At 46.1% G+C, this 27,149-nt stretch overlaps 3 protein-coding genes and 1 long non-coding RNA gene across 10 annotated transcripts in view; 2 read left to right on the forward strand and 2 right to left on the reverse strand.

Moving 5' to 3' along the window:
* LOC116455964 (E3 ubiquitin-protein ligase RNF113A-like) overlaps positions 1–3,398 on the forward strand; it is a 5,493-nt gene extending 2,095 nt beyond the window's left edge. The window contains exons 5-10 of the mRNA XM_032134367.1: positions 101–210; positions 405–511; positions 1,030–1,119; positions 1,798–1,891; positions 2,718–2,824; positions 3,276–3,398. Coding sequence (XP_031990258.1) covers positions 101–210; positions 405–511; positions 1,030–1,119; positions 1,798–1,891; positions 2,718–2,824; positions 3,276–3,355 — 588 coding nt within the window. The 3' untranslated portion in view covers positions 3,356–3,398. The remainder of the gene's footprint in view (positions 1–100; positions 211–404; positions 512–1,029; positions 1,120–1,797; positions 1,892–2,717; positions 2,825–3,275) is intronic.
* An 842-nt stretch (positions 3,399–4,240) lies between these two features.
* On the reverse strand, positions 4,241–15,576 carry STRADA (STE20 related adaptor alpha). 4 transcript variants are annotated; one of them, XM_032134364.1, is made up of 13 exons: positions 15,508–15,576; positions 15,128–15,183; positions 13,824–13,881; positions 12,870–12,898; positions 9,583–9,685; positions 8,964–9,085; positions 8,744–8,852; positions 8,506–8,629; positions 7,878–8,049; positions 7,183–7,287; positions 6,793–7,034; positions 6,067–6,109; positions 4,241–5,663 (listed from the first exon to the last, which is right to left on the reverse strand). In XM_032134364.1, the coding sequence occupies exons 2-13, from the start codon at positions 15,137–15,139 to the stop codon at positions 5,511–5,513; spliced, it is 1,272 nt and encodes a 423-aa protein (XP_031990255.1). In that variant the 5' UTR covers positions 15,140–15,183; positions 15,508–15,576; the 3' UTR covers positions 4,241–5,510. The 4 variants fall into 4 exon arrangements, with proteins under 4 accessions (XP_031990255.1, XP_031990254.1, XP_031990256.1 ...); XM_032134363.1 differs by having other exon boundaries at positions 15,104–15,183; XM_032134365.1 differs by lacking the exons at positions 12,870–12,898; positions 15,508–15,576 and having other exon boundaries at positions 15,104–15,175.
* A 44-nt stretch (positions 15,577–15,620) lies between these two features.
* Positions 15,621–19,078, forward strand: LOC116455971. Its single transcript, XR_004244503.1, has 2 exons — positions 15,621–15,801; positions 18,368–19,078. It is a non-coding gene; the product is annotated as an uncharacterized LOC116455971 (long non-coding RNA).
* On the reverse strand, positions 16,653–27,130 carry CCDC47 (coiled-coil domain containing 47). Of its 4 annotated transcripts, XM_032134380.1 has the most exons (14): positions 26,849–26,919; positions 26,366–26,373; positions 24,637–24,902; positions 24,408–24,515; positions 23,395–23,569; positions 23,087–23,208; positions 22,466–22,531; positions 21,620–21,721; positions 20,667–20,777; positions 20,271–20,356; positions 19,483–19,541; positions 18,854–18,963; positions 18,514–18,681; positions 16,653–18,235 (listed from the first exon to the last, which is right to left on the reverse strand). In XM_032134380.1, the coding sequence occupies exons 1-14, from the start codon at positions 26,917–26,919 to the stop codon at positions 18,155–18,157; spliced, it is 1,533 nt and encodes a 510-aa protein (XP_031990271.1). In that variant the 3' UTR covers positions 16,653–18,154. The 4 variants fall into 4 exon arrangements, with proteins under 4 accessions (XP_031990271.1, XP_031990267.1, XP_031990270.1 ...); XM_032134376.1 differs by lacking the exons at positions 26,366–26,373; positions 26,849–26,919 and adding an exon at positions 27,042–27,130; XM_032134379.1 differs by lacking the exon at positions 26,366–26,373 and having other exon boundaries at positions 26,840–27,011.
* Positions 27,131–27,149: the final 19 nt, after the last annotated feature.

Consider the following 27,149-nt stretch of genomic DNA (forward strand, 5'->3'; position numbering starts at 1 on the left):
GGAAGGCAGGGTGGGAAGGAAGACTGGTGTCAGAGTGGTGACAATTAATCCATGTCATGAAGCTCTCCTGATCCTTAATCATCTCTTCTTGCTTTTCTAGGAGCTGAGAGGAAAGGAAGATGATAAAATTTACCGTGGCATTAACAACTACCAGAAGTACGTTAAGCCCAAGGACACATCGATGGGAAACGCCTCTTCAGGAATGGTCAGGTGGGTTGGGATGAGCCTTGGGGGGTCTGGGACCACAGAGGTGCTCAGGCACCATCCCAAAGGCATGGGTCTGGGGCTGGAACTGCTGTCACTGCCAATTTCTGCCTGTCTGACCAGTCTGGTCTCTGGTTCTGGCCAGGGCCCTGCTCCAGGGCTGCTGTGCAGCCGGGCTGAGCCCTCTGCCCCCCTTTCAGGAAAGGCCCCATCCGTGCTCCAGAGCACCTGCGGGCCACGGTGCGCTGGGACTACCAGCCTGACATCTGCAAGGACTACAAAGAGACCGGGTTCTGCGGCTTCGGGGGTGAGTGCCTTGTGTCTGCAGCTGAACACCAGGTGTGCAAAGGGATCCAGTCCAGCTGGGACCCCGTGTATGTGGCGCTGAGGCTGAGTCACAGACCCTTCTGTGCAGAGCTGTTTATGTAACATTCTTGTCATTCATGCTGGCCCTTCGAAAGCCCAGGGCCTCTAATTAGTGGTGACAGGAGTCCTAGGAGGGAACCCAGGATGTTCCAGTGACCCACATTCTTACAGGTATTGTGTCCACTGAGACCATGTGAGGAATGAGTTTTCCTGTTCCTTATCCCACTTTCCATGTGCATAACTGCTGGAACTGTCCCTGTGGCACTGAGAGGATGATCCTCGCAGCCTGTCAGCACTGAGGGATCCTGTACCTGCTCCAGGAGCTTGGTGCTGCCCTGGAGAAGGAGCAGTCAGATTTCTCTGGCTGGGCAAAGCTCAGGCTGCCCCAGAATGAGGTGTCCTGGTAACATTCTGCCCTTGCAGCCTGGCTCTTACTTCCTCTTTCTTTGTGCTGCTCAGACAGCTGCAAATTCCTGCACGACCGCTCGGACTACAAACACGGCTGGCAGATCGAACGGGAGCTGGACGAAGGCCGCTACGGTGTCAACGGTACGGCCCCGCTGCTCTCACAGGGCTCTGTTCCAAAGCTGTGCAGCTCCTGCTGCAGGATGAGCTTAGGGCCAGTAACCACTGACAGTGCTGAGCAGAACTGCTGCTTTCACACAACCCCTGGCTTCCCCAGTGAGGATGGTTTCCCCTGGCTCTCTGTGAAGGAGAGCACTGCTGTTGCGTGGGTCCTAGCAGCGAGCTCTGTGGAGCTGGGGAGATGGGACTGTCTGTCCCCCGGATGCCCAGGAGGTGGGGTGTCATTTGTCATGCAGTGTCCATAGGCGAGGCCCAAGGCTCATGAGCACTGCTGTACAAACGGGGGGAAAAGGGTGTTCTCTGTTCAGTTGGAACCAGAGCTTGGTGGCAGCTGGTTTGGAAGAAAGTCTAAAACAGGAGGGGGCTGGAGAATGTTTCTCTTTATAGCAGTGAGTGGGTGAAGTAGAAAAGAATTTTCTCCTGAGATGAGCAACAGGCCTGCTGGCTCATTAGCCCTAATTATAGCACAGTCCCACACGTGTTACTGACATCAGCAACACCCAGATGCCAGAGCTCCATTGTTTCCAGCAGAGATTGAATCCCACCTGCTGTGCTCTCCCCTTATTTATTATTTCATGCCCCACACATGGGCTGGGCTGGCCTCTCCTCTCACTCTGCTCTGGTTCACTTTCTCTTCTGCAGACGACGAAAACTACGAGGTGAGCAGCGATGAGGAGGACATGCCTTTCAAATGCTTCATCTGCAGAGGTTCCTTTAAGAACCCCGTGGTCACCAAGTAAGTGGTGGTTTGGCACGAGGAGCCACGTGTCTGCTGTCAATCCAGCTCACAAGTCATTCATTCACTGCTGAGGCAAAGACAAACCCACCCCATGGGCTGTGGGTGGAACCTGCTTGTTGTCTGCTGTGGCTTTCTGGTGGGTGAGGAAATCCTGAGAGAGCCAGGGAGTCTCATAGCTGCATCTGGAGCACGCCCTTGGAAGGGATCTCAAACCCTTATTCAAGGACTTTTTAGATTTCCACAGATGCTGCCTCATTACCTCATCTTTCCCCCTTAACCTTGAGATTTTGTTTTCATTGCTCCTGGACTCTGAATGGCAGCTGCAGTGCCTGAGCAGAGAAATGTGAGCATGGGGAAGCCAAGAGCTTGGCAAGGATGAGGAGGAGGCTGAGGACAGGCCTTTCTCACTCTGAACGCTGTCCTGCTGGTACCTGTGTCTGGAAGAGCTCACTGGTGGCTCTGTGCTGTCACTGCACATTGGTGAAGCAATGCTGAAAACACCTTCCATGGGGACAGGGATGCAGAGGAAGCTTTGCCTGCAGCTCACTTTTGCCTCCCTTGGGGACCATGGAGAGGGTGGTCATGCAGTGGAAGGGGCTACCCAGGGAGCTGGTGGAGTCCCCACCCCTGGAGGTGTCCAGGGAACAACTGGACGTGGGACTCAGTGCTCTGCTTTGGGTGACAAGGTGGGGATCAGTCAAAGGCTGGACTCTATCTTGGAGGTTTTTTCCAACCTTTATGTTCCTGTGACCAGCAGTCAGTAGTTTCTGACTCCAGGACACAATGACTGGTGCCTGGCAGTGACCTCTGTGTCTCCGTACAGGTGTCGGCACTACTTCTGTGAGAGCTGTGCCCTCCAGCACTATCGCAAATCCCAGCGCTGCTACGTCTGTGACAAGCAAACCAACGGGGTCTTCAACCCTGCGAAAGGTAATGGGCATCTGGGGAAGCACCTGGAGCAGCAAAGGCACCAGCTCCTGCTGGACCTTCCTGGTGTTGGGCCTGGCCCTGAGCTGCAGTTCACAGCTCTTGGCTGCCAGCAGAGCTCAGTTAGTGTCAGGAAATAGTAAATCATGGATGCAAAATGAGCATGTGTGCTTACCCAGGTGGGGAACCTGGGGAGCAACTGGAGAGGGAAGGGAGGTGTGCCATGGGAGCAGAGGCAGCAGCTTGTGTGGTCAGTAATGCGCTGAGGGAATGACTGTAACAGCTCCTGCCAGGACTCAGCAAACAGGGGCAGCTCCAAGCTGAGCCTCTGCAGGCAAGGGATGGTTGGTAGCTGCCCTGCTCCTGGGTGTTCGCAGGACCTGGGCCCCTGGCTCTGGGGGCGGGGGGCAGCCCCTGCACCTGGAGCCTCATCCTGCCTGTTCCTGTTTTTCAGAGCTCATGGCAAAATTGGAAAAACACAAAGGAGAGGAAGAAGAGGAGCAGCAGTCAGACCATGGAGAGGATCCACAGTAGCAGAACACGTTTTGTACATAACTGAATAAAGCTTTTGTAGCATTAAAAAAAAAAAAAGCGCACAGCTGTTAGCCAGGGGTTACGTATCCAACCAGCAGCTACTGAACAGCGTCCACCTGTGCTGGACTCCATCTTTGCTGCCCTGTGGGGGCACAAGGCAGGACAGGTAAGACTCAAGGGCTGTGGCTGAGTCATCTGCTCCCCCCAGGACCCCCAGGTGCACCTGGGGAAGGAGGGTGACTGTTCAGTTACTTCATAACTGCTGCTTCTGACCACAGTGCTGCTGTTTCACTCCTAACTCTGCACCGATCCTGCACGGAACAAAGTTAATTTAAGCCCCTAATCTTTGAGCATGGAGCAAGCTGCAGGCATGGGCAGGGATGAGAAATATGAGCTTGCACTAAGTTCATCCTTCACCCTAAAAATGCTAATGCATGGGAAAGCAGGCTGGAGGACGGCATGTACTGGGCATTTATTCCCTCTTGTCCTGGTTCCTAGAACTCAAGACAGGGATAGAACTTCAGTGGGCAACACACTTCTTGAATCAGCCCTGTTTGTAAAACTTCGTAACAAACCAGGAAATTAGTATCTTCTTACAAACAGTAAGATGAAATCAGGACCCAAACCTGATCATAGTGAGGAAGTAGAACTGGGCCTGCCCTTAACAAACACCACTGCAACTGGGAGAATTTTACTGAACCTTTCAGAAAAGAGCAAGTCCAGGTGTTTGCAGCTTGTTGCTTTAGTTGAAGTACATTTCTGAAGCATGAAGGCAGCTGCCATAAACTGCTGAGCTGTATGAAAATAAGGAGGTAAAAGCAAGCATGCACAGCCAGCCTGTCACCCTCTGTGATTCACTCCCATCATCCTGCACAAACAGCAGACTTAAAAAACAACTTCAGAAATATTTTATTTGTTTTGGAAAAAAACTAGAGTAACAAACTTTATCTGGGTTCAAGTACAGTTTATAAACACAAGGACCTGTTTCCAGCACCACTACTCCATCAAATGCACCTACACAAGGTTTCTCAGTGCTTCAGTAAAGAGTAGACAACCTCCAGCACCCATGGCCCTTGGAAAAGTCAAACTAAAAGCCTTAAATACACCTCCAGAAAAACCAAACACCACGGACTGGGGGAGAGCTGCCACAGCAGCAGGGCAATCACACAGCCATGAATCACACGTGAGCAGCTTTTACCCGTCAGTGAGGGAAGGCAGAACAGCAGTGGTAATGGAAAGGTTAAAGTTCAGTTCTGTACAGGAGTCGTGAGGAAGAAGATCAGCATGAAAATCAATTTACTTTTCCTCTGTGCCAGGGTAAGTCACTGAGAACAGGCAGGTAAAATGTTTTGTGCTGTGAAACCAGCCCAGCTAACAAAGTTCATCTGGAAGGGGATAAAAAAGCTGGTACATTGTACAGGCATCCACACTGCTCTGGTGACCCAGGAAGCTGGAAGGAGAGGCTGGAAGGCCCTGTCTGACCTGGAGTTCAGAGTGCTCAGCACGGAGTGAGAAGTCTTCAAAAGCCCTCTCCAGACTGGAAGAATCCAGTGCTGCAGAGGAATGCCCAGTGCAGCAGGAGTGCCTGGAATGGCATCTGCTTGTCTTTGATCTGCCATTTTCCATCACAAAGCAGTAACTAAGAATATAATCCCTTTTTTCTCCCCATTAAAACTTGCCCTGTGACAACACTGTTACAGGAACCTGACTAGTTCTAAGAGAATGCCCAAAACTAAAAGCTGCCCACCTCCCGTCAACTCTAAGGCACCCTTAAAAGAGAAAGAACCAAAGAGGGCAGGGACATGCAGCCTCAACTGTGAGGAAGCCAGTGACTTTTAGAAACACATAAATAAAGACCATAACTACACGGACTCACTCAGCCCCCTCAAGTGCTCTACCAGTGCTCAGCTGCAAGAACGGGGGCTCTGAACACTGCACCTTCTGGAAAACTCCACAGATCCTTGGGTTGATCCTTTTCCAGCTCAGGTCTGTCAATTTGTATCCAGGCTACTTCTTAAGTAAAGAGGCAGTTGAAGTTCCTTCCCAAGGACCTATAAACTCTTCTGTGTATAACATTCATCAGCTTTTATGAACAGGACCAATAAATTACAATGTCCAGAAAGCTCCTCCAGAACTCAGTGTAGTCCCTATTTTTCTAGAATTCCCAGTCATCCACATCCAGCTGCTCCAGATTTGATACCAACCCAAAAATGCCACTGGGATCCTGGGGCAGTGTCCCTTCCAAATTGGTGATGGGGGTGACAGGGCGCAGAAGTTCAGGGAGTGCTTCAGAAGCTCGGCGCTTGATCTGCACAGGAAGGGCAGAATGAGCACTCGGGGCTGCTCAGGTGCTGCTCCACCCAGCACTGCAGCCAGAAACAACAGGCAGGAAACACACGGGGCACCCTTTGGTCTCATTAAGGAGCAGATTAGAACTGCTTTACCCCAGAACTCAACTGGGCGGCTGTTGAGCTGTTGTGGCCCCCAGGACAGGCAGATTTAAAACCTCTCTTAGATAAGAGATACTTCAAGAGCAGCCCAAGCACCTCCCCAGAGGATGTGATGATCACCACACCACACTACAGTTAGTCAAAAAACTGACTTAATCCTTCCAATCACAGAAAATTCAGCCACTCAACATCCCCACCCTCCCAGCAAGACAACTACAGCAAAGCCACTGTGCTTTACCTGTAGAGAAATTAGTTCCTTACCTGCTTAAAAAAGGGGTGACTGAGCAGAGTGCCGGCGCTTGGCCTGTGGGAGGGAGGTAGAATGAGGGAAGCACACAAGAAAATGAGTCAGTGCTTGAAGTCAGATAGTGGGAATAAGACTGAGGTCCTTCCTGCCTCTCCCATTTCTCAGTTATTGGGTATCTCCCTTTTTCCAGCGGTAGCACTGTTACTAAGCATTTACAATCACATAATATTTTATGCAAGGAGTTCAACCTCCTTCTTCTAACCTTTACATTACATACTTGCATCCCCTACATCTGGCCAAGGACAGCTCCTGAGCAGTGGGGCACCCCTGGAAAGTCTGTCATGGCTACAGATTACCCTCACCACAAAGAAAAATGCAGCTTTGATCACTTTCCACCATTGCTCTCTGCTGGCTGAAAAGCAGCCATTTGCAGTGATGGGAACTGGGTAAACACGGTCTCAGAGGGGCCAGAAACTCAAGTTGTTTATTTTCTCTATGTGCAGCATCACTCATCCCCCAAGGAAGGCTGCAAAGGAATTCTTCGGGCTGTCACGTAGGAAGTGCTCAAGTGTTAACACTGCTCATTCTACACATTTGGACTGCTCTCCTCAACAGATGGGGCACATCCTCACTCCACTACACTTTTGGAACAGAAACTGTAAACAACCTCTGCTGGCTCCCATAGTTTAACCAGCCCTAGAATAGCGCAGGTGGGGAGAGCAGCTTTCACCTGGCTTTACCTGAAATCGGGGTTCCTCTGGAGGCACTGCTCCACAAAGTTATGGAAGTAGGTGGAGAAGGTGCGGAGATAGGGGTGCAGGGCTGGCTCCCCGTTGGCCGCGCGCACGTTGCTCATGGCCGTGCTCTCCCCCATCCCATAGTTTGCACTGGAACGGGACATCTTCATAGTCAGCTCGTCAGCAGGAATTGTGGTGGTGTCCAGCAGGCACGGAACAGTTCCATTCAGCTTTTCCAAGAGCATCTGGAAAAGCAGGGGCACAAGCAACATCACACACAGTTAAGGTTTCCCGTTCATGTAGGCAGGACATCCTCCTGCGTTCACATCCCAGTGCAGCAAAGCAGTTCAAGGTGCCAGGACGAAGGACAGGAAAGGAGCTTGCAAACCCTACCTGAGTAGAAGGCATGTCTTTAAATGGGACGTGTCCATTTGCCAGCTCACAGGCCGTTATCCCCACGCTGTAAATGTCAGATTTTGCATCGTAACCCTGCAGATTCTACGTGAAAAGGAAATGGAAAGTTAGCTTCAGGGACTTGGATGTGATTGATTGGGCAATACCCATGATTCGACTGCAAGTCAGCAAACCCAGATGGTTAGAACAGTAACAGTACAGCCCACAGATAGAATGATTTATTGTGGTGAGGGATTTTTGGTTTGTTAAAACACACAGTTAAGGGCAACATTTATGTAACTGAAATCAGCCAGCCTGTAGGGATGGCATCTACCCTGGGTAACTCACATCTGATGTAACACCTTGTTAATGAGACAACCTGTAGAGATGCCTCCAATTAAACTATTGAGTCAACTAGATCAAATTCCACCCACTTGCCCTGCATCTACCCCAAATCTGTTTCCTTTAGCCTCTCCCTTTGTTTTTCCTTGCATTCATGTACCCTTCTCCTTGCTAGGGGTCACTGGTTTTAAGACAAAAAGAAAAAAGGAACAGAGCTCATCACAAGAAAGCAACTCTGCATGTTCTCTCATATCTCCCACCCTACACCCCCTGAACTTGCCCTAAGAGCTCAGAAAATTATACAGATACAGATGTGTTCATCACTAAACACAAGCAGTTTCTTTTAAACACACCTGCTGCAAAACTTCAGGACTGAGCCAAGGCAGCACTTTGATGCTGTATTTGGGGAAGTCATGAACAACTTTGAGTCGCTGCCCGTGGTTGATCATACTCAGGTTACTCCGCAGGCCAGAGAGGTACACCTTCCCATCTACAGAGATCAGGATGTGGCTGGCTTTAACACTCCTGAGGAAAAAAGGGAGAAACAGTCAGGTTTCCTGGCCTTTACTGAACAGCTCAATGCACAGGACAATACCCGATCAGCTTCCTACCAGGAGGCTGACTCCTAACAACCATCTTTGGATGCTGGGTAAAATCGATTAACAGGATTCTATTCATTGCCTTTGCAAGTTCCCAAAGAATGTTTCTGTGGTGAGGAGAAATGCAGGACTAAATGTTATGGATCATGATTTTAGATACACAGTGGTCCTTGGGGCAAGTCTGCTCCACAATGACACTTTCATGCAGCTTAGTAAGATCAGTGATATCACTTCCCATGAGTATCAAACTGATTTGCTCTAACAGCAAAGTAATGCAAAATTTAATGTGTTCTGTGTCTCCTGATTCATTCTCTGCTCTACTCTGAGTATTATTTCCAAGAACTTCCACCAGAAGGAAAATGATCAATGTATTTTTTAATACCTATGTACATAGCCCATGTGGTGGATGTAGTCAAGTGCTTTCAAGACACCTTGGAGAATGTAAGCAATGGCTAGTTCAGTCATCCCATCTGTAAAATGGGTACAGATTAAATCTTTTGCAGAACCTAGAAAGAAACAAAACACCACCTGTTAGAACAAAAGCCCCAAGGACACTTCAGCTCTTCCATTTCATTTCACAGAATATGATGGTCAGCTAAAGGTACCCCCTCTCCACTCACCATAGGCCATGAAAGAAGTCACTACCCACAGCTCATTGTCAGCTATGAAAGTTGCTTTGTATGGAACGATGTTAGGGTGGTTGAAGAGCTTGGAAACATGAAGTTCTCCCTAAAATATATTTTTATTAAATTTAGTAAATACAGAAACATGACTGCAATATTGATAAGCACTGCTCTTATTGTCTGTCCTCTTCTAAGCTTGCATGATGACTGCTGTTACCTGCAAGAATGTGACCATTTCATTTGTGCAGGCCTCCAGGTTCACTCTTCTGACTGTGACATACTCTCCTGTGGGTTTGTATCTGGCCAAGTTCACAACCATCAAGTCTTCAAAGCCTTTGCCTGAAAGAGAAAGCATTGAAGCTTCAGTAATACTTTTGGAAGCACTGTGGAGAACTCCTCTGGTCCCTGACCCTTCAATAATCTTTACCCTCACTCACTGAAAGTACTTTTGGCCTTGTAAAAAAGAGTAATTGTTCCATCAGATACCACCTTCCTTGGCAGGTATCCCACTGAGAGGAATCCTCCCAGCCAGTAGAATTATCCTGTCCTTCAAATGCAGGACTGAGGCAGAAATAGTGATGAGGAGCACTAAGGACAGGTTGCAGGCTGCTTCAGCTGACTGTACTGCACACCCAGCATCATTGACCCACCACATGCCTCTCCCAGGTGAAAACCTTTGGGACTGGCATCTCATTTTTTATTCAAATGATTTTAAAATCAAAGATGACAGTCATCCAATATCAAAAATAAGCAATCAATCAAGAAAAGGCCAAAAAATGTGCAGAAATTATTTTCTTTACAAAGCAGACTCTGATCCTCCAGCCCTCCAGAATTACCTATGATAGTGAGCAACTCATAGCAGCTGCTGTCTGGCAGGAAGTTGCTCATGGTGTCCCTTTTAGGGGAAGAAGCTATCGACTCGGAGCTCGCCTCATTTGTCTGAGGGGAAAAAAGTGAAGTCAAGTCAAAGGAAATAAAGATCACTTGCTGGAAAAATCATCTGCGCCTCATATTATCATACACTTCAAAATAATAGGAATACAGAAGAGGATTTAATTGATGTCAAAGTAATTTTAAATAATCATTTATCAATTGAAATTCAGGAGATGCCTCATTTCAGAAGATCCAGACATCTATGTTACAAAACACGTAACAAGTAGGTTGTTAATCACTGTAAGCTAGAATTTATTTAGGAATATTTGGATAAAGCCAATTGTTATTCCCCAGGACAGCCTAAACTCTGCTGTACAGTAACTGCCTTTCTCTTATAATTACAAACTTCTGTGCCACCATCCTGTTGCCTGAGCAAGAGCCAAAGGGAAGCTGCTCAAAGCCCTTCTCTGCACCATAACAGTTGGCGTTCCTGGGCGGATGCTGGGGCTCCTGGTTTTCAGCTGCTCACCTGGGATAAGCCCAGCACAGCTGAAGCTGCTTAGCTGAATGGTACAAGTGATGAAGAAAATCAGACACACATGAAAAGAGAAGCTCCAAATGAAAGCAAAAACTGCAAAGCATAAGTGCTTATTAAAAAAAAAAAAAAAAAAGGGGAAAAAAGCACCCCCACACCACACAGGGAAGCAGCATTCCCAAGCCTGTCAGCTTTCCCTCACTCCATCTGACATAAAGCTTCCTGCCTTATTTACATACACTGAAATCTTCCCCAGCAGGATTTTGCAGATGATAAACTTCAATGTTCTTGCAAGTTCTTTTGTACCTTCCAACTCCTTCAAATGTCCAAAGTCACAAGGAGAGCATCCTAACAGGGATTAAAGTTTATTTGGTGTCTAAAACTGTCTTCAGTTATCTCAAATTTCCAGCACTTTAACTCCTCCTGGCATTTGGAAGTCCAGCTCAATTTTTCCACCTCACCCTTCATCAACTGCAAATGCCCTTTATCAGACCTTTTCTCATGGTACATGAAGCAGAAAAGGTTTGTGCCTTTTCCTACCATGACAGCAGACTCCGTTTTTTATTTCCATCACTGAAAGATGGAAACAACACAGTGACAGCTGAAAAACAAGGAACTTGCTGTTCTACCCTCAGCCCAGGGTAAATGCAGTGCAAAGAGCACAGACAGGAGTTTGCTGTAAATTACCTCTGGGTGCCTAAGCGTACTTTGGGAGTAAATTAGAACCACACTTCGCAAGCTCCACCTTTTCAACTGCCTTTGAACAGCACACTGCCTACTTTTAAAATAGGTGTATTTTCCATTAAGGGAAAAGGCAAAAATTAAGATTTGTGGTGCTTTGGTATAATTTCAACTCAAACAACTCAGTCCCATGTCAGCATAGCTAAAACCCCCGGGAGCAGCATTCCCAAATACTTTCTTTTAGTGAACACTGCAGTGCTGTTCATTGGCTCAGGACAGGCAGCAACTTTCCACTCAGGATTTCAAACTTCTGCTAAAGAGGCCTGTCAATTCTGATCTCAGGTGTATCATTCATTACTTCTTCCAGGAATTTCACACAGTCCTGTCAACAGCAAGACTGCCAGCAGAGACACACAGGCAGATAGAAGCCTCTGAAGCAGAAAGGCACCACCAAGGAGATGGAAGCAGAAGGCTGGGAAGCAGTCATGGAGCGGTGACAGCTGGTGAGACACTGAGCAACATGTAAGTGGTTTGCTTTATTAAAGTCCACTCCAGATAGAGCATAAGCCAACAAAACAGATGCAAAGAATTAAATAAATTTAATCTTATTAATGGTGTAGGCTGTGCAGTAATGGAAAAATACTGTGAATTCCCTATTGAAAAGTCTTCCAGTATGAGGTCTTCACTCACCTCTTGTCACGTTAGCAGTGCCCAATAACAGAGTTAATGCAAAAGGAGCCCGACCAGAAACTTATCAACATCATACAACAGTTTAAAAAAGAAAGTTAAACTGAAATGTTATTTATGAGATACTGAAAAAAAGCTCCTCAGTGGTTTCACACGGGACCATTTTTGGTGTATGGTCAAAAGCAGCTGCAAAATGAAGTCCCACATGACCAGTTTTATGGCATGACATTCATTTAGAGCTGGCTTTTGGCTCGGGAGCCCAGTTTAATTTGAGATACATTTAAAGGAAATTAATCTTTGAAAGGCAACTATTGGTATAAATACCATAACACAATCAGTTATGCGATGCTTGCAAGGATCTGCATTTGCCAAATGACATTCATCTGAGTTAGGAGGAAGGAATATCAGTTTTGTTCTGCTGTCTTCCCCTCCACCTCCTCATTCCCTCCACCTCCTCATTCCCTCCCTCACTTCAGCATGAGCAACAAAAATTTTCCCTCCCACCCCCCTCCCCAAATTATGTATCTTTCTCTACAGCCTTGGTGGGAAAAAATAGGCTTTTATTTAGACATAAAAAGACCCAAATGAGAATCAGCAAAAGTGTCAAAACCCCAAGTAAACGCTTGAAAAAAAACAAAACAGATGCTAATCTCAATTTCTTCCAGCCAAGCATGTCTAACACTCAGCAATTTTAAAAAAGGTGTGAATTTACTCGATTTTATACAAAACATTCCATATACATCTCCTATTTTGAGCTTTGTTTGTGCCAGTAAATTACAGACACTGGCACAAAAATCAATTATAAGCAGCTTGAACTGACACAGTTATGATTAAATCACACTTAATTCATGTTTGTAATTAGCTTAAACTAGAGCAAGCAACACCTGCACACCTGTGGTGGGGGGACATGGGGAATCATTTAGATTAAGATACTCTATTGTAAATTGTGGTATTTTATGTGTTATGTGCTCATTATGAACCAGCCAGTGAGCAATCAGGGCCTGCAGAACAAACACTTTTCAGACATTCCATAAAACTACACTCTTCCTTCATTCTCTGAAGGATCAGAACTAAATCACCTCAAAAAGAGACCCTTGAGGAGCTGAGGGGAGGGGAATGACAAACAAATGTAAATCCAAGAGATTAAGTTTAAATTTTTGAATTATCACATCTAGTTTGAAAACCACACACCAAAATCTCCACTCCAGGGTGAAACCCGTTTCCACACTTGTAGAGCTAAATATAGAGATGAGATATATAACTAAGATAAAAAGAAAAATCAAACTTCCACAAGGAATAATCTCCATGCAATGAACCACAGCACCACAGCCTGCACAAGTCACTTACTTTTCTCCGAGAGTCACCCGGAGGCTGCTCTGGAGTAAAGAAATTAATTGTTCACCATGTTGTGTTCAACAGATACCCATTAAAATAAAGTTGGAAAACTAAGTAAATAACCCTAGATGACACTTTTTGATACCAAATAGACATGATTTTTTTTGTTCTATACAAAGACATTTAATTTACACACAAAATTGCAGCACTAATCATATTGCAGTACATGTACGGGATCAAAGAGATTCAGACAGTGCTACTGTTTGTATATTTGACATAAATGTAAGGTGACAAAATTTTTTACTATAACTCTAAACATTAACCTTCTGTCATGTCCCTGCTTATTGCAGGGGGGTTGGACTTGATCTTTAAAGGTCCCTTCCAACTCGAACAATTCTGTGATTATAAACACATTCAAAGATGACTCTTAAATACAGAAGAAACTATCTAATATTATTCAAAGTAATAAAAATTCTTTTACTCCACCTGGAAGCTCAAGACCTAGACATATTTCCTATGCTCTATTTATTTTCCACATCATTGATCAGGAATTCTGCATCCTAGTGGGCAACTTTGTTATGCAGACGCAGAGCACAAATACGTCAGCTCCTGCTCCTGGGGAGCCATCAGCAGCTTCAAAATCCATTTTCACTCAGAAAATTATAATTAACCTTCCCAAACCCCAAATCCATCTTTTGCATAGGAAAAAAAAAAAGTGGTTATGCTAAGCTAATACAGAACTAATTTAGTACTGTTATCAATATGGAAATGACTTCCAAATAAGTTGCTAGATCTTGGACACTTCCACATTAAATTTCTGGGCTTAGCCAGTTTGAATACCCAGATTTACACTGAGATTTAATAATCTCTTTTAGTGTTAAGATATGTCCTTACTACCGAATTGCCAAGCTTTACAGCTAAAATAAAACATTTCTAGCAATGTCATTTAACAAGGGGAAAACTTACCTCCAAACAGCTCGAACTCTCTTAACCCCTCAACAATGAACTTCTCAGACACCCACCGCTGAAAGAAAAAAAATTCTCCACATAATCGGTTACTCCATCTAGAGAAAAGTTTCTTTTCCCCTTCCCCACGAGAAAAAAAATCCAAAACTTCAATGATTCTACTGTGGTCTGAAATTGATTTGCTGCATCACCAGTGACATCCTTACTTTGGACAAGGATATTCCCTTTTTGTGACAATGACATGCACCCAGCAACCACACAGGTGCTGCTGTTATTCCCAATCAACATGCACTCGCAATAAAGTTAATATCATTTTAAATCATTCAAACAAGCTTTTATACATGCATATACAGCAAAAATAATCAGCATGCCACAACCCCCTCATACAGCCAAATAAATGTTGGGGGTTTAGGCGCAATAAGTTTAAAAACAAAGCTTTCACTATTTACAAAGAGGTGGTATCTTTGAGCATTCAAATATTTTGGTTATCTATCTATTGACTGAATGCAAAACTAGAACATAAATAGTCTAAAGTTGTCATTCTCTTCCAGAACTCATGTTTGAAATTCACAGCAAGCATTAGGCTGTGCAGAGGAGTATTTCTATCGTGATCTAATACTGCAGTTTAAATATACATATATATAAACACATAGTATACAATAGAATAGGCAATTTTAAGCTTGCAGAGTGTTGCTCACGAAGTTAATCAATCACAAACACTCCCATGGTAGAATTTGCTGGTTAGCAAAATAATTTAATAAACAGCTAATGTTGCTCAGTGCACGAGAAGCCGGTCCTAGAAAGCACCAATGAGTCTTTAGGCAATGATGACTCAAAAGTTGTATGCAAGAATACCATTTGAAAGCATTAAAAGTAGTTCTGTTGTAGGAAACTTCCTCATTTAAAAATGCAAAGATCAAACAAAGCTGTTGTGTTTAGCTTTGCAAGCAAAGCGAAGGAAAAAAACCCCATAAATTGTGACACGGGTGAGGAGGCTACTTCTTAAAGAAAGGCTGAAAATAAAACCAACATTATGGTGCTTTTTCTTCACTACAAAGCCTACTACAGCCCCTCTGCACCACACCCCAAGGAGATACACGTGTAACAGAGGCTTTACTGCAGGGTTTTTGACCGGCGCTGGTTGCACACCGACCCAGGTCCTGTACTCAGCCCTATAATCAGTTTTCCCTTATAATGCTCTCCAGGCCCGGCCACCCTGCACAAGCGCAAGGCCCGTTCTATCGAAACACGAGGGAAGCTGAAAGGTCTTCAACACTCACCCTAATGCGCTCGGGTTTACTTACAAGGAAAGACATGGATCCGCCGCTGTGGGACACACGCAGCAGAAAGGGCAGGACACCTGCGGGCACAGGGGCGCGTCACCCCCTCGGCGAGCGCCGCCCGCATCCCCCGGCACCCCCACGGCCCTCACCCACCCGCGGCCCGGCAGTCGCGGCCCAGGAAAGCAGTAACCCCGGTAAGCACCACCCGGTGCCCCCACAAAGCACCGACACCCCCGAACTCCCGCCGGGCCCGGCAGTCCCAGAAGGGCCCCAGAAGAGCGGTAACTCCGGCGAGAACTGCCCGGAGCCCCCCCCCCAAAGCAGCGATACCCCCGAACACCCTCGGGGCCCCTCGCTGCCCCCGCAAAGCCCCGGTTCCCCCCCCCCGGCCCCTCACGGACCCCTCAGGCTGCGGCCGCCGTTCACCGGCGGGAGACGCTGCGCGTGACGTCAGCGCGCCGACACCTGAGGCGCGGGCGCGCTCGCGTGACGTCAGCGCCGAAGCTCCCGCGAGCGGCGGGAAAGGAGGCGGCGCCATGTTGGGTCCCTCAGGGGGCCGAGGGACCGCAGCACCACGTCCTGTACTTCGGCCACATCAACCCGCCCAGCACTGCGGGCCGAGGCAGGGGCTGGAAAGAGGTCCAGTGGAAAAGAGCTGGCAGCGCTGATTGACAGGCAGCTGAACGTGAGTCCAGGTGGGCAAGAAGGCCTATGGCACCTGGCTTGTCAAAACGTGTGGTCAGCAGGGCCAGGGCAGGGATTGTGCCCCTGTGCCGGGCACTGGTGAGGCCACAGCCCAAGTGCTGTGTCCACTTCTGGTCCCCTCACTTTAAAAAGAGACTGAGGGGCTGGAGTGTGTCCAGAGAAGGGAACAGAACTGGGGAAGGGCCTGGAGCACCAGGAGCAGCTGCTCAGCCTGGAGCAAAGGAAGCTCAGGGGGGACCTTGTGGCTCTGCACAACTCCCTGACAGGAGGGAGCAGCCAGGGGGGGATCAGGCTCTGCTCCCAGGGAACGGGGTACAGGATGAGAGGAAAAGGCCTCAAGCTGTGCCAGGAGAGGTTCAGGTTGGACATCAAGAGGAATTTCTTCACATAAAGGGTTCTTAAACATTGGAAGGGGCTGCCCAGGGAGGCGGTGGAGTCCCCATCGCTGGAGGTGTCCAAGGAGCGACTGGACATGGCACTCAGTGCTCTGGGTTGGGTGACAAGGTGGGGATCAGGCACAGGTTGAATCATCTGGGAGGTCTTGTCCAAACTAATCAATCCTGTGATTGGTTGGATCCCTCAGAGAGTGGCCAAGGCTGTGCCCTCAACAGGGACCCTGCTCTGTCCATCTGGGGGCAGATTCTCCATCTCCCCCCAACCCAGCCTGCACAAGGGGAGAGACACCTTCCTCCAGCCCTCGCCCAGCAGGAACCACTTCCAGCACAGTACAGCACAGGTAGCACCAGCTCCTCCTTGCGTTTAAAACCTACACCAAAACTCACCCAGGACAAAGGAGGCTTTGAGATTCTAGTAAATGAAAGGAACGCTGAAACGAGCCAAGTAAAGCAGGAGTGTTTCAATTATATTTTACTATTCATTAGATTGTTCATTTGAATGTTCGTATTACAAAATTAGCTGCCATGGCCCACAACTGGATGGGACTTCAGGAAAGCTGTCCACTTACTTAAAAGAGCACAAACTAGTATTTCCTTTCAAAGAACTCTGTGAAACAATAACATATTAATCTTTAAAGCTAAATAGTGCTAAAATTTCACATAATCTACATTAGTTTTGGTTTTAAATAATTTTACCATTATAAAATTAATGTATTTGCATGTACCAGGTTACAGACATTTGCATTTCAATCAGGGTGAAGTATCCTATGCTGGAACAAGAAGTTTAAGCAATTGCTGTTTCAACAGCAGCTAATTCTTATTGCCTCAGAACCAAGTTTCCACAAAGTATTGAACAAGAACACACAGGACACTGTTTCCCCACAAAACTGTTAAAAGTCTGTTACAAGCAACAATAAAATGCCTTCTGGACAGGAAGCATTTATAAAATGCAGAGCTCTCCCAGCGAAGTGCTTGCACAGGGCATTCACTTCATTCTTCCCATTTAGATTCAAAAACCCTGAAGTGATCACTGACCAGATGAAGAGGACAAGTATCCTCTGAAACGTTTTCACTGGCTTGGGGAGATTGGCAGTTGCAGGTACTCCACTAGATCTGGCTCCTGGCTGAAGTGAACTGGGCAGCAGCTGCTGAGATCAGGAGAGAAGGGGTTGAGGCAAATTTGAACAGTTAAATATACTGAAGGAAAGCTGGTTGAGTTGCTAACTCACCATGCACTCACTCCTGAAGGAACACTATGCTGACATCACAGACTTCACACTGTGTTAAGTTTGCAGCATCCAAACACACAAGTAGGAAACTGTCCATGTATTCCATTCCCTTGGTTCTAACCATCTCTGTGTTACACACATAAGCCAGTCATGCCCACAGGTGACCTAATACTGCTTCAGGCCTTTCTAAAAAAAAATGAAGATAAAAAATCTTCTACTTCTATTAGAACTTCTATTCTGCTGGGCTTAAATCCCTGAAGAATCCATACTGGGTATGGAAGGCTCTAAGTATTGTGCCTTGATGCAAATAAATGCAAGTAAATGTTTATTGTGCAGTTTTCCTCCCCCTAAGTTTTTCCCCTTTCCCTCACAATGACTAAAATCAAAGTTTAAAACCAAAGCATGAATATGTTACCAGCACACATGGACAGGTTTACAATCTTCTGTTTTTAAAGAAAAAATGACAAAAAGCATTCAAGAATATTGCAATTTTTTTTTTAACAGACAAGTAGCGAAACTTTGTACCATCTGGAACAGAACTGCCAAGACAAAGCTCTCCACACATTTTGCTGTAATACTTAAATAAGTTACACCAATGCAAGAACTTCTCTCTTAATGGTTACTAGTGTTCAAGGAATCAGAGGATTATGGAGTTATGTAGGTCTTTGTACCCGTGAATAACAATTCCACAGGTGGCACCGAGATGCTTCTCATGACAGTCACATGGCTTTCACTTTGATTTGCTTCATCTTCATCTGCTTCTTCTCAAGCTTCTTCTGCTCACGCCGCAGAGCAGCTTCCTGTAGGCAAGGATAGGGATCTGAATAAACACGGGTGATCTCTTCAAAGAGCAAGCAGATCATTTCAGAGCCAAACAACAAAGCCCTCCAGCACTGGGTTCACATCTCACCGGGAGCCTTCATGTATTTCAGAAAGCAGCAGCAAAGACCCTGACAGTTGTCTGCCCTCCAGCAAATAGAAATCAAAGTTGCCACTGCTACAATGCCTACGGGCAGCCCTGGAGATCTCCTAGGAGGGATCTGCCAGCAGCCTGTACCACTGTGAACATCCACCTCACCTCCAGCCGACGCTGCTTCTCAGGATCTTCCTCATTCATGATTCGCTCCTTCTCCGCCCGTTTCTTCTCCTCTCGGCGGGACTGGGCAGCCTCCTGTCTCTGCACGTGAGTCAGCTTGAGGAAGTTCTCTTCTACCCGAGCCCTGTTCTTGTCAGCTTTTTGTTTACCCTTTGCACAGAGAAAAGCAAATGCAGTTTGTACTGATTTCCCCATGAGCAGGACGCAGGATCTCTACCAGTCATACAAGAAACAGAAGGATCCAGTGGATCCAGAAGGATCCAGTGGTAATGGTTCCAATTCCACACAATGTTCAGAAGACAGAAAACCAGACACTACTTACCTCTCTGTTCAGCCGGAACTTCTTTGCTTTGTCAATGGAGTAGATAACCATGCTCATCAGAGGCAGCAAAGACTCCATGTCCTTTGGGGAAGTGTTGCCTGAACCAGGCACTGAAATAAAAGAGTTCCTTGTTCATTCAGACAGACTGGCAGTACTTGTCTACTTGCTGTGATGCTCTTCCCTTATGGCTCACACTGTTCATGAAATAAAGATGCTCTTATCCTACTCTTTAGGAAGCTTCATTTGGAGCTATGGGATTGAATTTTGAAGAGATTTGATGATCTATTCTTTTCTAGAATAGATTCCCAACATGCTACTTCTACTTCAAACCAGGGTAAACCAATTGAGCCTGCGCAAGTTCAAACTGCAAGGCTTGTGGTTTTTAAAGCCACCCCAAGAGAGAAGAGTGTGAGCTGGGGTCAATAACAGCAAGACTGAGTGTCCTGTTATCACAACAATATGCTGCTTGGTCTGCAGTGTATTGCTGCCTTCTGTTTATCAATCAATGATCCTTCTGCATGCACTGAAGTAATTTATCACACATTATCTTCCACAGGTGACAGATCATGTGACTTACACAAATAAAGCCCAACACTCCCCCAGACACACACAGACAACAGTTCTCTTACCATTAAATGTAAACAGAAGTGTCTTTTTAGTTTCGGGCAGTTTTGTAAGCTGGCCCTCCCTGGAGGAAAGAAACAAATCTTTGGAATGAGTGAAGAAAAATACAAAGTAACTACCATTGGTTGGAAAAACCTCATCAAAACCCAAAAGACTCTTGGAAAGTACTTCAATAAAATAAACATTAAAAGCCTGGCTATAACCCAAAGTTAAGTTTCAAACTATTCGGATTCCTGAAGTGTTTTACCCAAGAGCCTGCAGAGGAAAGGCATGAGTGTGGAAACATACAGCACCAGCCCCTCTGAGTGTCAAGAGGGCATCTGAGCACTACGAAGGCCTGTATATTTTTAATTACATTCAGCTTCACACATCCCCTTGTTGTTTATACCACTGAAGATCTCTAAATATTTTGGGAGAACAAAATATTTTCTCAAGAGTTTAAGTATTCACTGCCCCAAATCCCACAGTATTCTAATGTGAAAATCTAAGGCCTACATTTCACAGATCCTTCACAATTTTAGTACAAGGTACACACATAAGCTGTCTTATAATTAAATCAAAATATGTTTCTTTATGTTCATTTATTTATACGCCTGTGAGCATAATACACCCTTGCAAAAACCTATATGGTAATTCAGATAAGATACATCACCCACCACTTGGCAGTTCTGAAGCAGCCCCTGACAGTACCTCTGGACTAGGAGGCTCAGGGAAACAGCAGAGATGCTGCCTCTGTGTATTGCTAAAGCACAGCTGAGAATCAGCCTGAACAGAGCTCTGCCTTTATACGTACTCTTGCATAAGTTTTGGACCGGAGAACTGGTCCGAGAATTGGACAGACTCAATCTTGTCAGCGTAGTGTGTGAGGAAATGGATCATCTGAAAGAAAAACGGGGATTAGTTTTTCCCAGCACCAATCCAGCTGCAGCCTACCCACTCCATATGGGTTTGCCAGGTTCCCTGCCCATGGCAGGGGGCTGGAACTGGATGATTTTTAAGGCCCCTTCCAGCCGAAACCATTCTGTGGTTCTGTATGTCACTCAGGAAATTGCTGTGCTCAGCTTGCCACAGTGACACTGATAAAGATGTGAACTTTTTCCTTTAACTTTTCCTTTTAACTTTTTAGAACATACAAGCTGTAAATGCCAGGATTACCAAGGAGTATTTGTATTAATTCATTCAAGTTTACCTTAGCGTCCATCATTCCCTCTGTGACCTCTCCCATCTCTGACAAGATAGCCAGCGAATCTGGAAGCCCATATTTTGCACCAGACTTAGGTTTATCACTGCAGAATTCACTCTGTTTCAAAGAGAGCAATGAGAAAGAAAAATAAACACAAGCCTGTAAGTATCTTATCAGACTGAACTGTTCTGCAACAGTGGGACCCCTAAAAGAACCTGAAAAGAAACAACAAAAAATATACTTAGTCACTCAGCCTGGCTGAGGACATTTCAAACAAGTAAAGCACACAGCATCAACAGTCTTTAAGTTACTATTTTCCTTCAGAAGGCAGCACTTTAAGGAAGAAGATAAAACAATTCTAATACATCCATGCTGGAGTGTTCAAATTGGATTAAGACATTTTGCTTACATTGTCTGATAACAGAACAAAAACTGGCATCCTACCAACCACACTTCATGCTGTTACTTGAGAGAAAAGATTTGCAAAGCAGTGCTTGTTATCACTGGATTCTTAGCAAGCTCTGCAATTCTTTTCAGGGCTTGAACATATGGGACGTTTTAATTTCAGATCATGTAAAAACAGATTATTTAAACCTAAATTTTCCACATCACATATCACTAATTAAGTTTACTTTTCAATCCTTGAAGAAGTCTTTTGTGCAAATTAAATGAGGTGAAGTAACACTCATGTATGCTGACAAAATACTGCAGCCTCTCCTAAACCAACTGTACCCCAAAAGAAAGGTGTAAGCTGCTTTCCACCGCCTCTTTCCCTGCAGATCTGACACAGGGAGCACTTCTGATGTTTGATTCCATTAGACTTTTATCTGTAGATGAAAATGTCTTTTCCCCACAAATTCCAACAGGTCAGTCACAGGTTTTCAGCTGTTCCCAAGAAAACAATGAATATGCAGATTAAATTCTTATATGCTATTATTTATCAATGTGCATGTACATACCAGGTCCTGCATCTCTTTCTGAAGTCTCACCAGTGCTTTTCTGGTTCCAACAGCAAACACATACGTGTCCATATCTTCATCATTCATTGTCACTTTTATTTGCTGTGAAACAAAGTTATTAGCCCTGGTCAGATTTCAATGTTTGTCTGACACTTTGATTCCTAAGAACAAGGACTAAGCAAGGAGAGACACACCTAAGAAAAAGGTGGTTGATTTAAAGCTTTTCAGTGTGTCTTAAAGTAAGGGAGCTTTTTAATTAGACTGAGCACACAATTCAGTATTGTGCTGTAATGATGGTGATTAGAACATCAGAGACAACTCTAATTTGCAATTAATTATTTTTAATAGAATAAGTAAATACAATTATAGATGCATGGAAAGAGTATTCACAGTGCACATAGTGTTCTTCAAATGTAACCTCTCTTGGCACTTATGCTCTCTAAGACCAAGTAGGAAGGCAAAAAGTAACATTAAGAATATAATATCCAGACCAACATATGGGTTAAGCAGTCCTGTTCCGGCAGACTGAACAGACAGACAAACAATCACTAAGTATTTCAGATTGTAAAACCACTTTTTATCAAGATGAGGTCTTGAATCATGATAGACTGCTCACGAAACCATTCAAACGATAAAATCCACAGATAAAGCAACTTCCAGTCATCAGCAGTTTGCATTTCACAGGCAGGAAAGAAATACAAACAATTCTTTGAGGTTGTTTTAACAGTTACTGAACTGGAAGATATGGAATACTACAGAAATCACCTGGAACAATCAAAAGCAGCAGAGCAGAAGCAAAGGAATACAACAGTTTATCAGAGCTAACCTGAAGGGCTGAGTACTCACCACTTGGTCCGACGCCGGCCTCATCATGCGCGCCAGGACGTTCAGCAGGTCCTGTCTCTTGAGAAACTAAAAACACGAGGTGGTAAACACAGAAAACAGCTGAATAGACAACAGTAAAAAATTCTTTCCTAATATCTAAGCTGAGTTTTCCCTCTGTGACCAGTACAGCTCAAAAGCAGGCCCACTTTCTGCACTGGAAGAGTTTCTCAGGGTTTTGTTCCCTCAAGTCAGAAGATGAACTGTGGGACTGTTCCATCCGAGGTGCAGAGTATTTGTCTTTGCTGTACCTCATTGGAATTCCTGTTGGTCCATTTATCCCTGTAAGTGGCAGATGGGCTCTTCAGCCTACAGTTACCTCTGTTCACACTACACCTCTGGTTTCTATACTCTTTCTGCAAGCACTTGCTCTTTGGTGCCAGCTTTACGGGCCAGAATACAGGTCTGTACAGACCTTCAGATGACCAGTTTTCCCTCCTCTGTGTGTGTATTCAGAACTCTGTATCTGCATGTGAGCACAAATGCCAAGCTGGGATTCCTTGCTGCTCACACAGCAATGGAAAAGCCTCTAGAACCTGACAACTGGTGACACGTAAACAGCATCACGAACTCCCTCATTCTTACCTTTAACTGGATGAGCATTCCTTCACAGCACACCCTTCCAGAGCACCACAAGTTATATATGTGTTCATTTTCTTGATTTAGTTTCCCAGTGCTTGTAGCTTCTTTATTAGTGCCATCATCCCCTGAGGAAAAACAACAGCGACAGAGAACTGCAATTTAAACTCACAAACTGAGACACCACAGCTCAGCAGAAGGCTTAGAGCTCACGATACCCCAGCACAGAGAAGGATTCTCTACAGCCTAAATGCCAGTCTAAACCCAGCTTTATTCAAATACTAAAACTGGATCCGTGTCATTATGGAACTCACCAACAAGAGCAAAGTTACTTTCTAGCAGCTCCCTGTGAGTGTTGAACCAAGCATGAGCCAGGCGGTTGTTTTTGTTCTTCCCAATGATGTAGTTCATGATGTAAGCCAGGAGACCTGTTACCATCAGGATCTCCATGTAGTAACTCTCCCAGCTGTTTTGAAGGTGAGCAGGGACCTGTGTAAGGGAACAGAAACTGTGATTTACATATTGAACGAGTGGATTTTATACACATGAAAATTTGGGAAACACAGAGTACCGGAGAAGCTCCATCCCCAACACAGCAATAAGCTAACGAGAGAGCTAAGCCTACGTAAGGCACTTGGGTTACTGGCGCACAGTAATCATACAGGAAACAACTGATAACAGCATTCCCAAAATACCTCCTTAATACAAACACAGCACTCACTTCCAAGTGAGCCTGGGCTAGCACACATCCCTCAGAGTAAGCAGCCCAGCACTTCAATTCACCAAGCATTTGGGCTTGATGCCCTGCCCATCACAGCATTATGTGATCGTAACTTCTTTGGAAATCCAAACTAACACCCAGTGCCCAGGAACATTCTCAGCATGCCACACAGAGCCACAGACTCCACGGGGGAGCAGGGAAGCCTTCCTGACCTTGCCACTTCAAAGGCTAATTAGCCATTCTGCTATCACTGTACCACCCTTGAGTCACAAAAGTACCCAAATCTTAATTTTCACTGCCAAGGTCAGCTATAATACCTAAAAAGAGATCTCAGGGGTAACAAAAATGCAGACCTTGAGTACCTGATTGTTCTGTGAAAGACTATTTTGGGAGGCAAAAAGGTGATGCAGCATGGGCAGAGAGACTGGCTTTAAAAACCAACAGAGCTGACAAGTTCTAGTCTGACACTTAAGCCATAAATAAGCTAAAAACACACTGTGTTCATTGTAAGTGCATATTAGTACTTCAGTGACATTCCTGGTGTACTGTCTTAAGAAAATAAGTGATGAAACTCCAAATAGAAACTGGATCAATAGTTATACGTACATTAACTATTGTTATGGGGTCTTTATTTTTGCTATGAGATGCATCTGGTTTCTCTTCATACCCTTCAAACTCCTCATCATCATATGGTTCACTTTCAGTGTCACCTTCCTAAAGGACAAAATTACAAACAGTATGAAAATCCAAAGCCCAGCAAGTAAAATCCTAAAAGAGAAAGAAAGGTGCAGAGACACTATTAGAAAACACATAGAGGAAGGGGACAAGGCCATACCTGTGTGTCTGCATCATCAAAGTCTTCCTGATTTTCATCCTGACCTTCAAGCTCTACAGTGGCTTCTTCTTCATCGTCTTCTGTAGTGATGATCCTCTGAGGAGACTCTGTGACTGTATCTTCATTCACATCTTCAAATTCAGCGAAGTCATTATCATCGTATTCCAAAATGTCATCTCCATCCTCAAATTCATCATACTTTGCCAAAGAAAAGCTCCATGGAATGAACAGGACAGCGATAAAAATATGTAAGTGCTTCATTTTCACTGGAAAAAAGAATTAAATCAATCATTGCAAAAAGGCCTTGTCCATTCCGTTACATCACACCTCCAGTAATCCCCAACACACAATGCACAATTTGAAAACACTACAAGAGTCAGACCAGAGAGAGAAATAAACCCCTGCCCGATCCTGCCACCTTCTCTATAAAGGAAGTGACTACTGCTACAAGAACAAAATAACTCCGGAGGTTCTGAACTCTGTTGCTTGTGGCAGCAGCAAATTCACATCTGGCCACACTGTTCAAATGAGCTGAGAAGGAAAGCAGGGATGCTCTGCTACAAAACTGACTCTCCAATAGCATCTCTCAGCTAGCTGTGCCAGCTCACTTCTAAGACCACAACTGTGTCTACAGTTGTTATTAATTAGCAATTAGGCACAGTCAGAGCATTTAGTGTGTAACAGCAGCAGTAGATATTGCACTACTCCCCAGAACAAGAGAGTAAGCGGGCTCACGAGCCCAGAGCTCTCCCCACATCAGCCAGAAACCTGCAGAGTTTGTCAGTTCACCTTTTTTTGCCCTCAGCTTCCTGCCTCTTCTGCTTGAGTTCAAAACAGTCCCAACCTCCCATTTAGGTTGGGGGGACCTTCTTCAAGGTCCAAAAAAGGCAGCAATAACCCCCCAGCTGCACTCCACAAGCAGACACAGAGGATCAGCTGCATCGGGCTCTGCTGTCAGGCTCATTTTACCCCCTCCCGCAACCAGATCTGAGTGGGAACCTGAATGTTAATCAGAGTGTTCTCTTACAAACTTAGAATAGAAATGATTTGTTTCTAAATTTGACCAGCATTCCTCTGAGTGCCTCATGCAGGGAACCCACTGCTATGGATGACAAGGATGACTAAAATAAACACCTTTGTCAAAGACTCCTCACTTCAGCAAAAACCTGCACAGAATGTGTTTACAGAACCTTAATCAGGACGGAAAGTTCAGCAAGGCCGAGCCCAGGAATTTGGAACACTGTGTGAGAACCTCACAATTTTATGTGAATTTAAGCAGAAAAAACCCCAAAATACTATTTAGATAGGACAGAATTTGCACTCAGAGGTTAAAAACGACAGGACAACAGAGCCACCTGCTTGACCATTCTCTAACAGTTTCACAGTAAGAATGCCAAGACTATTTGAGAACATCCACTTTCAGAATTGAAGACAATTTCAGAATTGACAACTCCAAACAGCTTCATGCAAAATAAAACTCTGCAGCCAATTCGAAGGATACAGTTGAACCGGAGGTGGGTGAGAGCTGGAGCAGCCCCTTAACTCAGCAGTCTGTCAGAATGGGTTCCAAGTACAAACTCCAGGAAGCAGACTATCCTCAGCAGGCCCTCCACGACCCACACGCTACCGACTGTCCTTTGCAACCGATTCATTCTCCGATCTCCACACCGGCTGCCCAGACCCCACTGGCAAGAGAAACTACTTCAAACAATCCGAAGGCAAACGCTGCTGCTGCCGCTCCCTGTGCTGAACATTCAGCAGCTTCCGGCTTGCTCAGTAGATCTCGAGCCTAGACCCGAGCTCAGTGGCAGATTTTGGAGAAGCGCCCGTCCCCAGCAGGTCGGGCCCTCACCGTGATCCCCGCCCGAAGCGGGAACGCCACCGGCGGTGTTTGTTACCCCGCCGCTCCAGGGACGTTCTCAGTTCCTTCCCGGAACACGAGTCAAGGTCAACAAGATAAAATCAGGGATCTGCCGCCCCCGGGGCGGTGCCCAGACCCCCCGGCCCCACCGCCAGCTCCTCCCGCCCCGCGGGGCGCAGCACAGGCCCCGCACGCCCGGTGCCCTCCGCGCGAGGCTGCCCCTCCAGGGGGCACCGCCGGTACCGAGCTCCCCGGAGGCGGCGAGCCCCGCCCGGGCGCCCGGGGGAGGTGGGAGCGGGGTGTCCCGTCCCGGCGGGGCCGCAGGGGCCGGGGTCGCGTTACCTGAGTCACGGGCCCGGCCCCCGCCCTCCGCTCCGCGCCCGCCGTGCCGGGGCGCATGCGCAGTGCCGGCCCCGCCGCATGTGCGGGGGTGCGCGGGTACACACGCGTGGGCGAGCCCAGCCCTGCGGCGCGGGAACCACCCGCGCCACAACCGGGAACCACCCAGGACCCAGCGCGGTCCCGGGGCTGCCGGTGACGTTACCCTCTCCAGGTTTCGCTCCCGGTTTTCCCGCTCCCGCCTTTGCCCGGTCCCACCGCCCTCACTCCCCGCTGCTTCAATTGCGGGCGGTGCGCGTGCGCCGGGGGGGCG

Source organism: Corvus moneduloides, chromosome 26, assembly GCF_009650955.1.
Source record: "Corvus moneduloides isolate bCorMon1 chromosome 26, bCorMon1.pri, whole genome shotgun sequence".
Taxonomy (NCBI): Eukaryota; Metazoa; Chordata; class Aves; order Passeriformes; family Corvidae; genus Corvus; species Corvus moneduloides.